Source organism: Mustela nigripes, chromosome 2 (genome assembly GCF_022355385.1).
Source record: "Mustela nigripes isolate SB6536 chromosome 2, MUSNIG.SB6536, whole genome shotgun sequence".
Taxonomy (NCBI): Eukaryota; Metazoa; Chordata; class Mammalia; order Carnivora; family Mustelidae; genus Mustela; species Mustela nigripes.
In genome coordinates, this window is record NC_081558.1 from 97,423,007 (window position 1) to 97,439,261 (window position 16,255).

At 35.4% G+C, this 16,255-nt stretch overlaps 1 protein-coding gene across 4 annotated transcripts in view; it reads right to left on the bottom strand.

The window, feature by feature from the left end:
* The window catches only part of IQCB1 (IQ motif containing B1), a 56,211-nt gene that overhangs the window by 22,745 nt on the left and 17,211 nt on the right, over nt 1–16,255 (bottom strand). For all 4 annotated transcript variants that reach the window (XM_059387993.1, XM_059387996.1, XM_059387994.1 and 1 more), the window contains 3 exons: nt 12,541–12,719; nt 10,681–10,790; nt 9,921–10,030 (listed from right to left, as the gene is read on the bottom strand). In XM_059387993.1, coding sequence (XP_059243976.1) covers nt 9,921–10,030; nt 10,681–10,790; nt 12,541–12,719 — 399 coding nt within the window. The remainder of the gene's footprint in view (nt 1–9,920; nt 10,031–10,680; nt 10,791–12,540; nt 12,720–16,255) is intronic.

The following is a 16,255-nucleotide window of genomic DNA, read 5'->3' on the forward strand; positions in this document are numbered from 1 at the left end:
GAGTGACTGTTGCCTGCTTAGTACTGTGACTCAGGGAAACAGAGAAGAAACATAGCCTGCCCTTCAGAAGCTCAATTTCAAGGAGAAGCTGAAGTGTAACAGAATATGTCACTCTGGCATAAAGATTAATTTGAGCTGGAGGCAAATGAGTATCCAAATGTAGAAAGAGCCTTTCCAGAGCTGTCCTTATTGGACAAGAGCAGAAATGTCTCAGAAATGAAGACTGCCATAAATCCCCCTTCTCAAGGCCATTAAGAAGATGGAAAGCTGGTGCCAAGATGGACCTAGACAAATAACTCACAAATCTCATTAGTTTCCCAAATATATTTACTTTCCATCATTTCCTGATTTTGGAAGTCAAAAATCCTTTTCTTTTTATCTGTCACTTCTTTACAAATGTATTATTCTTTGTTAAGATGCTATAAAAGCCCAAGTTCTATCTAGTCATTTGAGGTACTCATTGTGTGAGGTTTCTTCTGCATCATGTGCACTGCACACATTAATAAACCATTTGTGTTTTGTTAATTGTTTTTCCCCCTTTTTTTTGTCAGTCTAATTTCCAGGGAGTGAACCTAAAATATGGTAGAGGGAAAATTTTTTTCTGCCCCTACAAAATGAAACAAGTACAATTAAGACACCAAAATATCAGCCCTATGATAAAGGGAGGTAGTTGTGAGGTTTCCCAAAGGTAATTGGTATAGCTGTTAGACCTTGGTTGGCACATACCAGAAAATAAAGTTTCTGACCATAAAAAAATGATTCAGTAAAAAAGAACCCCCCGAGTGGTGAGAAGATGGGCAAAATGGGTGAAAGGGAGTGGAAAATACAGACTTCTAGTTATATCATGAGCAAGTAATGGGGAATGAAAGGTGTAGCACAGGGAATACAGTATTGTAATAGCATTCATTACATAGCGACAGTAAAGTAGCTATATTTGTGGTGAGCATAGCATAAGTATAAAATCATCGAATCATTATGCTGTATACCTGAAACTAATCTAACCATACTTTGGGTTAAAAAAAAAAAAAGGCAGCTCAAAAGGCATCTTAAGCATCATAAAAAATAAAAAAAGAAACCCCCCAGAAAGTGCATTAGTAAAGGTGTGACTATATAAGAGTGCCTCTTGCTGGAATTTAAAAAGCTCTGAAGAACCTGGGCCCATAATTATGAGTGGTGGGTAGTTCCTACCCACACCGCCCCCCCCCCAAAAAAAAACAGGGGAGGGAAAAATTACTCTGAGATAACGACCTGACCACAAAAAGACAGAAATAACCTTTGCAGAAAGCCAAGTTATAAAGGAAACAAGAAAAATTTGCATAAACTATTTCAACTAGAAAAGGTGGTAAAGCCTGAGCAAACTTGAAATTAAAAAAACTAATGAATTAATAAAGAGAACCCAAAGCTAAATCTATACTTCAATCTGCCCTAAAACTTCAAACTCAAAATCCTGGAAAAAACAAACTAATTATAATGTGATATTTAAATAATTTTGGCTTCACAGCTAAAATTTAATGGAAGCGGCACCTGGGTGCCTCAGTGGGTTTAAGCCTCTGCCTTTAGCTCAGGGTTGTGGGATTGAGCCCTGCATCTGGGTCTCTGCTCAGCAGGGAGTCTGCTTTCCCCCTCTCTCTCTGCCTATTTGTGATCTCTGTCTATCAAATAAATAAATAAAATCTTTTAAAAAATTAATGGAAAATAATTTTAATGGAAATATTTATAACTGGACTGATTTTATTACATAAAGTAATAGAATTTCTATTTTAAAATAATGGAACATTAATTAGACTCCATAGATATACTTCTAAGTGGACAAAAATCCATAATCCTGGGATATTTTTAAATACAGATTTTAATATTACAAGACAAAGCAGACTGGCAAATTTGACAACTATAGTGAGACTAAACATTAAATGTCTGAATCCATGGTACAGGGGTACCTTTATTTATTTATTTTTTTTTAAAGATTTTATTTATTTATTTGACAGAGAGAAATTACAAGTACACTGAGAGGCAGGCAGAGAGAGAGAGAAGGAAGCAGGCTCCCTGCTGAGCAGAGAGCCCAATGCGGGACTCGATCCCAGGACCCTGAGATCATGACCTGAGCCGAAGGCAGCGGCTTAACCCACTGAGCCACCCAGGCGCCCCACAGGGGTACCTTTAAATGTAAAGATGACAGATAGCTGAGAATGAAAGCAAGTAGAATCCGTTAAGTAATAAACCCTCTACCTTCACCACAGAAGGCAGGGCTATACAAAGAACATCTCAGATTTTTTAAAAGAATAATATACATTGTGACTCTCTAAGTATTCATCATTTCCCAAATTTATTTGACCAAGAAATCCTTTTAAACATGTTTTTAAATAAATACATTGTAGGATACACAGTGAACTTTGAGCAATGCTGTAATGGATTATAACTGCCTCTCACAAGTACAATTTATTTAACGTATCTATTTGTCTAACTAGATTTGTAAACCCTCAAAGGCAAAAAACTTGCCAGATGCATTTTCCCCACTGTCATCTTTTCTAAGTTCCAGGTAATATGCTAAAAAAAACCCCAAAACCCTTTATATTATTTTAATCTTGGGAGGAACACAGACAATTATCCCCATTAAATAGATGGGAAATTTAAGGCACAGAGAAGTTAGGCATCTTGTCCCCAGTCATTCAGTCCAAAGTTGGTGAGGGAGGATACAAAATTTAGTCTTTCTAACTCTCCCAATACCCAGCATTGCCTCTGGCATATATTAGGCAATTGAAATATATCTTAAAAACGCTTGTTTTAAAAAACAAAACAAAACAACAAAACTCATGCCCCATATTAATAATCTAACTTCTCTAAAGGAAACTTTCATCAATGACTTAAATCTAAATTTTAGTTTACTATATTAAATTTTTTTAAAAAAATATTTTATTTATTTATTTGACAGATCACAAGTAGGCAGAGAGGCAGGCAGAGAGAGAAGGAAACAGGCTCCCCACAGAGCAGAGAAGCCTGACTCGGGGCTCGATCCCAGGACCTTGGGATCATGACCTGAGCTGAAGGCAGAGGCATCAACCCACTGAGCCACCCAGGTGCCCCTAAAATATATTTTTTTAAGCTTTTATTTATTTATTTGACAGACAGAGATCACAAGCAGGCAGACAGGCAGGCAGAGAGAAAGGAGGAAGCAGGCTCCCTGCTGAGCAGAGATCCCGACGTGGGGCTAGATCCCAAGGACTCGGACTGTGACCTGAGCCAAAGGCAGAGGCTTTAACCCACTGAGCCACCCAGGAGCCCCTTAAAATATTTTTATAACTGAAAAATACAGCTGCAGTTATTACAGTTATTAAAAGACTAGTTTTAGTTCTCTTAAAAAACTGACTTCTGAAATATGCAAGTTTCACTTTGTGAACGAAAATTTAGCTTTAAGTTTAAGGCTGCATGAAAAAAATCACCTCTGAGATAGCTCTATTTCATCCTAAATGGCGAGGAGCTAAGTCATTTATTTGTGGGCATGTGTGTGTATATGTGTGTGTTTTATTCTTTTCATTGCTCTAAGAATCTGGATGGGTCAGTCATATAAAAAATTGGGCAATGTCTTTAGTACTTCATTTTTGGTCCACTTCAAATAAATAAATGACAAACTGTGTTCTAACTATTCTAGTTACCATAAAATATAGCTTTACACAAGGAAATGTGTGGCTTTTGTTTTATATTTTCTCAGTACAGAAGTTTCTATGTCTTATTTAAGTAAAGTTATTAGTAAAACTGGAAAAAAAAAGAGGGGGGAGCACCTGGGTGGTTCAATTGTTAAACCTCTGGGGAGAGATACCACAGACACAAACTCCACATCAGACAACCCTGCCCTAGGACATGCACCTGAAGAAGTGCCCATAATGTCCAGCTTTGAAAATCAGTGGGGCTTAATTCTGGGACAGTAGGTAGGCTATAGGAAATCAAGACTCTGTTCTTAAAAGGTCCCAGGCTCAAACTTAATTGCTCTGAGAACCAGCACAAAAGCAGAATTTTAAAAAGTCCCTAGCCATATGTAAAGGAAATTTACTGACTGATTTTAGGCTGTATGCTGGAGGGCCAGGATCTATAGGGACTTTCTCTGGGAATGGTAGTACTGGTATGTTCCATTTCTGACATTCACTGCATTCAGTAGAAGCACTGGCCTGGATCAGCACCCATCCAAATTGGCTGCCAGGGGGAGCTGCAGGCAGCCCCACCTGCCAATGTGCCCACAAGAGTTGTAGCCCAATCATAAAAGGTGAGAGAATGGAACCCATAAAGGGAATACCCCTGCAACACCTGGTTCTGGTGACCTGATGAGGACTGTGCTTCTGGGCCTTCTAGAGTGCCTTCTATATAAGGCTACCCTTTCAAGACCAGGAATTGATCGACCTAATACATAGAAGCAAATACAGTAAGTCAGACAAATGAGGATACAGAGGAATATGGCCCAAATGAAAGAAAAAGAAAACTCTTTAGAAGAACCATATGAAATGGAGATGAACAATCTAACATATAAAGAAGTCAATGTAATGGTCATAAAAATGCTCACTAAACTTGGGATAAGAATGGATAAACACAGAACTTCTACAAAGACAAATAAAAAAAAAAAAAACAGAACCAATTAGAGCTAAAGAATACAATAAATGAAATGAAAAGTAAACTAGAAGGAAATCAAAGGCAGATTAGGTAATGCAGAAGAACCAATCAGCAATCTGGAAGACTGTGTAGTGGAAATTACCCAAGCTTAATAGCAAAATGAATGAAGAACTTGAAAAAATTAGAATAATTTAAAGGACTTCTGGGACAACATCAAGTGTATATTTGTATATTACGGGTCTCAGAAGGAGTAGGGTCAGAGCAAGGGGTAGAAAACTTATCTGAAGAAATAGTAGCTGAGGGACGCCTGGGTGGCTCAGTGGGTTAAAGCCTCTGCCTTCGGCTCAGGTCATGAACCCAGGGTCCTGGGATCCAGCCCTGCATTGGGATCTCTGCTCAGCAGGGAGCCTGTTTCCCCTCCTCTCTCTCTGCCTGCCTCTCTGCCTACTTGTAATCTCTGTCAAATAAATAAATAAAATCTTAAAAAAAAAAATAAAGCTAGTATGAAGGTTAGAAGACAAAAGCAGGGGTGCCTGGGTGGCTCAGTCATTAAGCATCTGCCTTCGGTGCAGGTCATGATCCCAGGGTCCTGGGATCGAGCCCCACATCAGGCTCCCCGCTGCGTGGGAAGCCTGCTCCTCTCTATCCCACGCCCCCTGCTTGTGTTCTCTCTCTCTCGCTCACTCTCTCTGTCAAATAAATAATCTTAAAAATAAAAAGCAATGAAGTGAACTGTACCTACAATAATTAGTTATGGGGCAAAATATGACATCAAAAACAAAAAAACCCCATGGTGATAGGGAGTGTTTCAGAATGTATTCAAACTCATGTTGACCATTAACTTAATATAGACCACCATAATTAGAGTGTTATATAGGAACTTCATGGTAACCACAAACCCAAAATCTGTAATAGGTACACAACAAATAAAAAGACAGCCAACCATAACAGTAAGGAAAGTCATCAAATCACAGAAAAAAGAAAAAACAGAACTATAAAAACTAGGAAATAGTAACAAAATGGCAATAAGTACCTACCTGTCATAAATACATGAAATGTAAATGGACTAAATGCTCAAAAAAAGACAGAGAACAGAATGGATAAAAAGCCAACACCCATCTACATGCTGCCCATGAGACTCACTTCAGACCTAAAGACACACACAAGCTGAAAATAAAGGGATGGAAAAAAGATACTCCATGCAAATGAAGTGAAAAGAAAGGTGGAGTAGCAATACATATATCAGACAAAATAAACTTTATGTGAAAGCCCATAATGTGACAAATAAGGGCATTACATAATGATGAAGAAATCAATACAAGAGGATATAACAGTTGTAAATACATATAAGCACCCAATGTAGAAGCAACTAAATATATAAAGCAAGTATATATCCCTAATAAATGTAAAGGGAGTAAATGACAGTAATGCAAGAGCAGGGACATCAATAACCCACTTATGCCAATGAATAGATCATCCAGACAGAAAATCAATAAGGAAAAAGTGAACTTAAACAACACATTAGACCAGAGGGATTTAACATATATACAGATCATTCCATCCCCAAACAGCAAACTACATATTATTTTCAATTGCACATGGAATATTCTTGAGAATAGCTCACATGTTAGACCACAAAACAAATCTCAATAAATTTAAGACTGAAACCATATCAAACATCTTTCCAACTACACTGGTAAAAAAATAGAAGTCAATTATAAGAAAAAAAAACACAACAGAAAAAACACAAACATATGGAGGCTAAACAACATGCTATAAAATAACCAGTGGGTCAACAAAGAAATCAAAGAGTAAATTAAAAATTAACACAAATAAAAATGGAAACAGAACATTCCAAAATCTATGGGTTGCAGCAAAAGCAGTTCCAAGAAGAAAGTTTAGAGCAATATATGCCTACCTCAGAAAATAAGAAAAATGTACAATCATGTAATCTTATACCTAAAAGAATTAGAAAAAGAAAAACAAAGCCCACAGTTAATTGAAGAAAATATTCTAAAGACAAGAGCTGAAATAAATAAAAGAGTAAAAAAATTAGAAAAGATCAATGAAACTAAAAACTGCTTCTCTGAAAATATAAACTAAATTAATCAACCTTTAGCCAAATTCATCAAGGAAAAAAAGAGAGACGCCTAAATAAATAAAATTAAAGATGAAAGAGAGGTTAAAACTAACACCACAGAAATACATAGGATTATAAGAGACTACTATGAAAAATTATATGCCAACAAATTGGACAACCTAGAAGAAATGAAATATGCAATCTTACAAGAATGAGTCAGGAAGAAACAAAATCTTAACACACCAATTACTAATAATTATATTAATGAGTAATCAAAAAGCTCTTGACAAACAAAAGTCCAGGATCAGTGGGTTCCCACGTGAATTCTACCAAACATTTAGAGTTAATACCTACTCTTCTCAAACTACTCTAAAAAATTTAAGAGAAAGGAATACTTCCAAATTCATTCTACAAGGTCAGCATTACTTTGGTATCAAAAACAAAAACACTACAAAAAAAAGAAAATACAGGCCAATAACCCTGATAAACATAGATACAAAATTCCTCAACAGAATACTAGCAAAATGAATTCAACAATACGTTAAAAGAATCATATCCCACGATCAAGTGGGATTTATTCCAGGGATGCAAGGATGGTTCAATATTCACAAATAAAAGCAAATGGCAAAATTCAACAGTCATTTATGGTAAAAACTCTCAATAAAGTATGTATAGGTGGAAGATATCTCTAAATAATACAGGGTATATCTGACAAACCCATAGCTAACATCATATTCAATGGTGAAAAACTGAGAGTTTCTCCTCCATGATCAGGACAACACACTGATGTCCACTCTTGCCAGTTTATTCAATATGGTTCTGGAAATCCTAGTCACGGCAATTAAATAAGAAAAAGAAATAAGAGGCATCTAAAATGGAAAGGAAGAAATAAACTATCACTGTTTCCTCATAATATAATACTATATATAGAAAACCCTGAAGTTTTTAAAATTTAAATTCAAATTCAATTAGCCAACATATAGTACATCATCAGTTTCAGATGTAATGTTCAATAATTCATCAGTTGCATATTACACCCAGTTAGAAAAACCTAAAGATTCTACCAAAAAGCTATTAGAATAAATGATTTCAGTAAATTTGCAGGATATAAAATTGATAGAAATCTGTTGGTATTTCTATATACTAATAATGAAGTAGCAGAAAGAGAAATTAAGAAAACAATCCCATTTACAATCATACCAAGAGAATAAAATACAGGAATATATTTAAACAAGGAAGTGAAAGACCTGTACTCTGAAAACTTTGAGACACTGATGAAAGAAATCAAAGATGACACAAATAAGTGAAAAGATATATTGTGCTCATGGATTTGAAGATTTAATATTGTTAAAATATCCATACTACTCAAAGTAACCTACAGATTCAATGTAGTCTCAATCTACATTGGCGTTTTTAATAGAACTAGTACAAATGAATCCTAAAACTTGTATGGAACCACATAAGACTTTGAATAGCCAAACCAATCTTGAGAAAGAACAAAGCTGGAGGTATCACATTCCCAGATTTCAAACTATACTATAAAACTATAATAATCCAAACAGTATGGTGTTGGCTCAAATATATTTAGACCAGAGGAACAGAATATAAAGCCCAGAAATATACCTACATATGTTCAATAATCTATGACAAAGGAGGCAAGAATATACAATGATAGTCTCTTCAACAAATGATGTTGGGAAAATTGGACATGCAAATGAATAAACTGGACCACTTTTTATACACAAAAATAAACTCCAAATGGATTAAAGACCTAAATGTAAGACATGAAACCCCAAACTCCTAAAACAAAACTGGCAGTTTACTGGCAGTAAACTTAGATATCAGTCTTAGCAAGACTTTTTGGATCTGTCTCCTCAGACATGACAACAAAAGCAAAAATAAACTACCAGGTGTATGTCAAACTAAAAAGCTTTTATACACAGTAATATAATATCCACAAAACAAAAAGGCAAGCTACAGAATAGGAAAGATATCTGCAAATGCTATCTCCCGTAAGAGGTTAATATCCAAAATATATAAAGAACTCTTAGAACTCAACACCAAAGATGATCCACAAACAGTTCAATTAAAAAATGGGTAGAGAACCTGAATACACATTTTTCCAAGGAGCATATACAGCTGGCCAACAGACAGATGAAAAAAATGTTCACCATCTCTCATCATCAAGGGAAATGCAAATCAAAACCACAATGAGTTACCACCTCACACCTGTCAGAACAGCTAATATAAAAAGACAAGAAATAAAAAACTTTGGCAAGGATGTGAAAAAAAAGGCAACCCAAGTTCAATGCTGGTGAAAATGTAATTTGGTGTAGCCACTATGGAAAACAGAGTGGAAGTTCCTAAAAAAATTAAAAATAGAAATACCTTACAATCCAGCAAATCCATTTATGTATATTTATCCAAAGAAAATGAAAATACTAATTCAAAAAGATATATGCACACCATCTCCACTCCAGCATTATTTATAATAGCCAAGATATGGAAGCAACCTAAGTGTCCATCAATAGATGGATAAAGAAGATGTAGTATATAAATAAAATGGAATGTTACTCAGCCATAAAAAAAGAATGAAATCTTACCATTTGTGGTAACATGGATGGACCTAGAGGGAATTATGCTAAGTGAAATTAAATCAGAGAAAACCAAATGCCATATGATTCTACATTTATATGGAGAAACAAAGGGGGATGTGGGTGGTGCAGTTGGTTAAGCTTCTGACTCTTGGTTTTGGTTCAGGTCGTGATCTCACAGTTATGAGATTGAGCCCTGCGTCAGGCTCCACACTCAACATGGAATCTGCTTGACATCCCTCTTCCTCTGCCCCTCCTGCTCATGGTTGCTAGAGGGGAGAAGAGTAGGGGTGTGAATAAAATAGGTGAAAAGAAGTACAAACTTCCAGTTGTGAAATAAGTTAAGTCACAGGATGTAAAGCAAAGCATAGGGAATAGAGTAAAAAATATTGTAATATATTTGTGTGCTGACAGTTGATAACTAGACTTATCCTGATGTGATAGTCATTTCACAATGTATATAAATGTTGAATCACTGTTTTACAACTGACACATAATATTGTATGTGAACTACACTTCAATTAAAAAAAGATTAAGAGAAACATATTAGAAAATTGGGGGGAAAAACATCCCAAGTTTTTACTCTGTAATACTATAATAAGATACAGCTATACTCTGAGATCATGATTCCTTTCACCAAAACTTTTTACCTGAAACTCCTCTGCAAAGTAATCACAGCAGATGGAAGCTTCTTTAATCTCTTTCTAGTTTGGAAACCCTTCCAATAAGCTTGAATCAAGCAAGCTGCTTGATGTAGTTTCTGAAATTAAAGGCCAGAATTAATTTAGAGGCATCTCCACGAAAGTCTTTTTTAGAAGTCAACAACCTAAAATATCAACTTAAAATAATGCACAAGTATTAATCTCTATCTCTAATAAACTGGGCAAGAGACAACAATTTCATAGGTCTAGGACAGGTAATGTCTAAGAATATTAAACTTGATCTCCCAAAGGAGATACATTAGGCTCTCAGACAGTATCTAAAATGTATTCAAGATAGTTTGATTAGGGGCACCTGGGTGGCTCAATGGGTTAAAGATAGTTTGATTAGCTCTGAATTCTCCTTAATATCCCTTCCACTCCTTTTATCAGGATTTTATAGCTCTGCTTATTTAATGCTTCACCCTCTTTGTTTGACTTCTCATGCTGGGTCTCACTTATTCAAGCATTCAAGGGGATGAAGAACTCTGAACAGGATGGAAAAAAGGGCTCTACGGTTAAAAACTTGGTTCTATAAAAACCCCTTCCCCGATCAAACTATGACTGGTCTGAATGTTGAGGGGAGATAAATAAAGAAAGAGGAAGAGACAGCAAATAAAAGATTCAAGAGGCTACCAGTCTCCAGTATTTTCAAACTAAAATGTTTACTGAAATGTTAGCATATATGCAAATTATTTTTATAGTTTATTACCTGTTCTTCTACTTCCTGATAGACCTTAGGGGTTAAAAGGGCAATGAGCTGTCCAAGTTCTTGACTGAACTCTGTCCCAGGTTCATATTTATTTAGAAGACTTCTGAGTCCTGAAATGGAGTAACAAAGGTATAACAGTTAATAATAAAATATGATTTGTTATCTAATCAGTATTAATTAGAGGTTATAAAGTCTGATTTAGAAACAAATGAATATTACAGCAAAATTAATCACATGACTTTCCTTTTCTCAAAGACTTCTAGATTGAGGTCTTTAGGATATTTCTCCATCCTAAGAGTTTTTATGTGCCCACATGTAGGATCTGAGGCAAAAACCTATTCAGCATCTTTAAATTAAAAAAAGGTAAGTGGAACCATTTGTGTTTTTTTTAAAGATTCTATTTATTCATTTGACAGAGAGATAGAGACAGTGAGAGAGGGAACAGAATCAGGGGGAGCAGGAGAGGTAGAAGCAGGTTTCCCGCTGAGTAGAGAGCCTGAGGCAGGGCTTGACCCCAGGACCCTGGGATCATAACCTGAGCCAAAGGCAGAGGCTCAATGACTGAGCCACCCCGGCACCCCTGGAATCACTGTTTTAAGTCAAAGAGTGGAGATAATTTTTTCCCTGTTTGAAAATAAATATCTTAAACTGAAACATTTTTTAAAAGATAATAACATACTGAGCAAATGCCTACACTGTGGAAGCATTTAAACAGGTTATTATTAGTCATTCTTAAAATTATTGCTAAATAAAAATATAGTATTATATGTAATTTGGGGCAAATCAATAGGTTACTAAGCAATTATTATAGGAGAAGTGCCACAAATACCGCATTTTCATCATAAAATAAAACACAGTAGTAGTATAAGATATAAAGTACTATTTATAAGCACATTGGAATAATGTATTATAATGTATATATTCAATATAAATAAAGTAAAATGCCCCTGGAGTGTGTAATTGGGGAAGCCACTATATGGATCTGTCCATGTCTTTATACTCTCTTTAAAACTCAAGTTCTCATATTCTGTAAAATATCTTGAAGAAATTGAGTAAGTTCTATTGAGAAAAGAAAGGGAGAAGAACTGTTCAGGTGAAATTCCTTTATAATGAAGTCTGTTGGACATTCATATTTCTATAGAAGAAATCTAACTATGGAATTTAAAAATATGTATCTGACACAATATCAAATAATTCTATTAGTCCCACCTTCTTTCCCTCTCTATTCCTATAACATAACATAATTATAATGTTCAAAGTAATGACTGATACAAGGTAAGTTACTAAATAGTGCCTTCCAGGGGCGCCTGGGTGGCTCGGTGGATTAAAACCTCTGCCTTTGGCTCAGGTCATGATCCCAGGGTCCTGGGATCGAGCCCTGCATTGGGCTCTCTGCTCAGTGGGGAGCCTGCTTCCTCCTCTCTCTCTGCCTGGCCTCTTTGCCTACTTGTGATCTCTGTCAAATAAATAAATTAAATCTTTAAAAAAAAATTTAAAATTTAAAATTCAAATAAATAAATAAATAAATAAATAGTGCCTTCCAAATCTTCAAGCATGTTTTGAAGGCCCATGTAGTTGGGTCCTAAATGTAATGTTCTAATCTTTAAAAATTTCCACATAATATGGTCTGGTGTTAGTAAGTATACACATTTGATTCTGGAGATGAAGAATCCCCATCACTATTTGACCACTAAATCATGTTCCTTAAATTAATATTATACTGCCTCTTAACAACTGGAATAAAAATAAAAACCTTAAAAAAAAAATTGGAATTTTGTTTTCCATAGAACAGAAATAATGGTTCCAGAAACCATTATTTCTTTTTGAGAATCTACAGGAAAGAAAGAATATATGCACTACCTTTGTAGCAGGCACTTAATCTCAGTAAAATCAAAATTTCCTGATGGGATTCAGTCATCAGCAATAAGAGCTTTGTAGCAGTACTTCTTATGACTGGGCTAGGAGTTGACAAAAGCTTAAAAACAACTTCATCTAAAATTGAATGCAGAGTTTTTCCTTCTATTCGGAGTAGGTCACCACTAACAGACAAAATAAAAAGAAGGAATATACCATTAATGATGGATGCAGAGGTAACATAAAAAATTAAACATAAAAATTCTAGCAACTTGATGCTTAACTGTGCCAGCATGCAAGCAGATAACGCATTTTTTAAAGATATAGCTTAGTTCCAAGGACACATCACATTAAACCAATTACTATTTATTGAATTTCTACTGTGTCTAAGGCACTATGCTAGGTAAAACGGAATACAAAGCAGCTAAATGCCCTATCCTATGAAAAACCTGCAGTCAAATTGCAGAGGAAAGATAAATGTACAAAATGTTAAATAATGATTCAAAAACTTCAACAATAAGAGGAAAATCACAAAACAGTACATGGTCCATTGCTTAATGATGTATAAAGACAAAAATTCCACAGATATTCAATTATCATGGACTTAACATAGAAGGAATTTACCTTTCCTTAGGTATTTTCTTCATTATACTAACAACTAACACCTTGTGTTACCAATGATATGAAAACTTATCTGGAACTTAGAAATAGTCAAAAGAAATCACTGCATGTCTTTTACTCACCACCCCCACCCCCAGTCCCCCAGTAAGGAATATGTAAGCAGAGGTTGGCTTATAGAAAACAAGTAACAATGATTCTTTTCTGAGAGCAATGCAAATAGAGTCTCACTCAATAATACAAATCGATTTTAGCCAGTAGAAAAAGTTAACTGTAAAGGTTACTATTTATTGTTTTTTTAGCTATTAGCAAATTCATTTCTACATTCCTTTGACAAACCACTCTATAAATCTCCCCTCCTCAAATTCTCCTTTGAACCTATATAAACATCTTACTGGTTCCTTCATTAATAGCTGAGCTGAATAAAAATTTTTTGCAATTGATCTACTTTCTGACACTATAAATTAGTTCACATTTTCTAGAACTTTATACAAATGGAATCATACAGTATATATTTTTTTTGCCTGACGTCTTTCACTCAGCACAATTATTTTGATATTCACCTGTACTGCTACATGTTATGAACATGAATGAGTGAATAGTTCATTCCTTTTTTTTCCTGCTGAGTAGTAGCCTATTGTATGGATATACCATATAGTTCGTTCACCCCTAATGGACAATGGAGTTGTTTCTAGTCATTGGCTATTATAGATAAAACTATTAACATTTGTATACAAGTCTTTGTATGGACATATGGTTTCATTTTTCTCCAGCAAATACCTAGAAGTGGAATAGATAGATAATATGGTAGATACACACTTATAAGAAAATGTCAAACTACCTTCCAAAATTTTATCACTCCCACTAGCAGCACTTGATTCCTCCATATTCTTGTCAACACTTGGGTCAATGTATTAAATTTTAGCTGTTTAACAAGCGTAGAGTGGTGGGCGCCTGGATGGCTCAGTTGGCTGAGTGATTGCCTTTGGCTCAGGTCCTGATCCTGGAGTCCCGGGATGGAGTCCCACATTGGGCTCCCTGCTTGGCAGGGAGCCCGCTTCTCCCACTGACCTCCCTCCTCTCATCTCTCTCATTCTCTCTCTCTCTCAAGTAAATAAATAAAATCTTAAAAAAACAAACAAACAAAAAACCCCAACAACAAAATCCCAAGCGTATAGTGGTATCACCCTAATGACTAGTGTTGCTGAACATCTTTGTGTGTGTGTGTGTGTGTGTGCGTGTTTTAAGATTTTATGTATTTATTTGTCAGAGAAAGAGAGCATGAGCAGGGGGAGCGGCAGACAGAGGCAGAGGGAGAAGCAGGCTTCCTACCAAGCAAGGAGCCTGATGTGGGACTCGATCTCGGGACCCTGGAATCATGACCAGAGCTGAAGATAGACACTTAACTGACAAATCCACCCAGGCATCCCTTTCTGTGTGCTTATTTGCTACTCATGAAGTTCAAATCTTTTGCTTTTTTTTCATAAGGCTTTTAAAAAAATTTTGAGTTTTTTTATATTCCAGATAAAAACACTTGAGCTATATGCTTTCCAAATATTTTCTGCCATTGTGTTTTGTCTTTTTCACTTCTTAAAGTGTCTTTTGAAGAGCAGGCTTAAAATTTTGATGAAGTCTAACTAATCAATCTTCTTTCATGGATTTTACTTTTGGTGTCATATCTAAGAATTTAACAAAGTTTATGCAATCCAAAATCATAATGGCTTTCTACTATTTTTCTTCAATAAGTTTTATAATTTATATTTTACATTTAAGTCTATTATCCATTTTGAATTAATTTTTTATTGTTAGTAAGTATAGATCAACATTCTTTTAATATATTTTTAAAATATTTTATTTATTTATTTGACAGAGATCACAAGTAGGCAGAGAGGCAGGCAGAGAGAGAGGGGGAAGCAGGCTCCCTGCTGAACAGAGAGCCCAATGTGGGGCTTGATCCTAGAACCCTGAGATCATGACCTGAGCCGAAGGCAGAGGCTTAACCCACTGAGCCACCCAGGGGCCCCTCTTTTCTTTAAATATTGATAGACAACTGTTACATCATTCTTAAAAAGACTATCCTTTTCCCACTGAATGACATTTACACATCTTAAAAATCAGTTCTTCATATATGTGCAAGTCTATTTCTGGTTTCTATTCTGCTCTATAGATATATTTGCATATTTTTGCATCAACACCTCATTGTCTTAATTAAGATTTTATTAATTTATTTGTCAGAGAGAGAGCACACAAGCAAGGGAAAAGACAGGCAGAGGAAGAAACAGACTCCCTGCTGAGCAAGGAGACCAATGCAGAACTCGATCCCAGGACCCTGGGATCATGACCTGAGCCAAAGACAGATGCTTAACGGACTGAGCCACCCAAGCATCCCTCATTGTCCTAATTATATTGGCTTTATAAAGTCTTAAAATTGGGTAGTGTTAGCTCTCCAACTTTTTTCATGTTCAAAGTTAGACTATTTTATATTCTAGGCCCTTTGATTTTCATATGAAATCAGTATGTCAAGTTCTACAGAAATGAGATTTTGAGTGGGACTGTATTTAAAATATATATCAATTTAGAGAGAACGGAGATCTTAATAATGTACCACTCATCTAGCAACATGGTATATCTTTCCATTTACTTACATATTCTTTAATTCCTCTCAGCAGCATCTTATAGTTTTAAGTGAACAGGTCTTTGCCATCTTTTGTCAGATTTAACCCTACATATTTCATATTTTTATGCTATTTTAAGTTGAATTATCTTAAAATTTCAATTTCTGACATAAAACTTCAATTTATATTTTTATATGGATTTTATATCCTACTACCCTTGCTATACTCACTTATTAGTTTTAGTAGTTTCCTTGAACATTTTGTTGGTTTTTCTACAGAGATGACAATGTCGTCTCCAAATACAGAGAGCTTTGTTTCTTCCTGTCTTTACAAACACCTTTTCTTTTTCTTCTTGACTGTATAGGCTAGAAACTCCAATGTGATGTTGAATAGAAGTGATTGGAGTGCAGATCCTTGTCTTGTCCATAGTCATATAAGGAAAGCATTTAGCACTTTACCATTAAGTAGGTTTTTCCTAGATGCCTTTC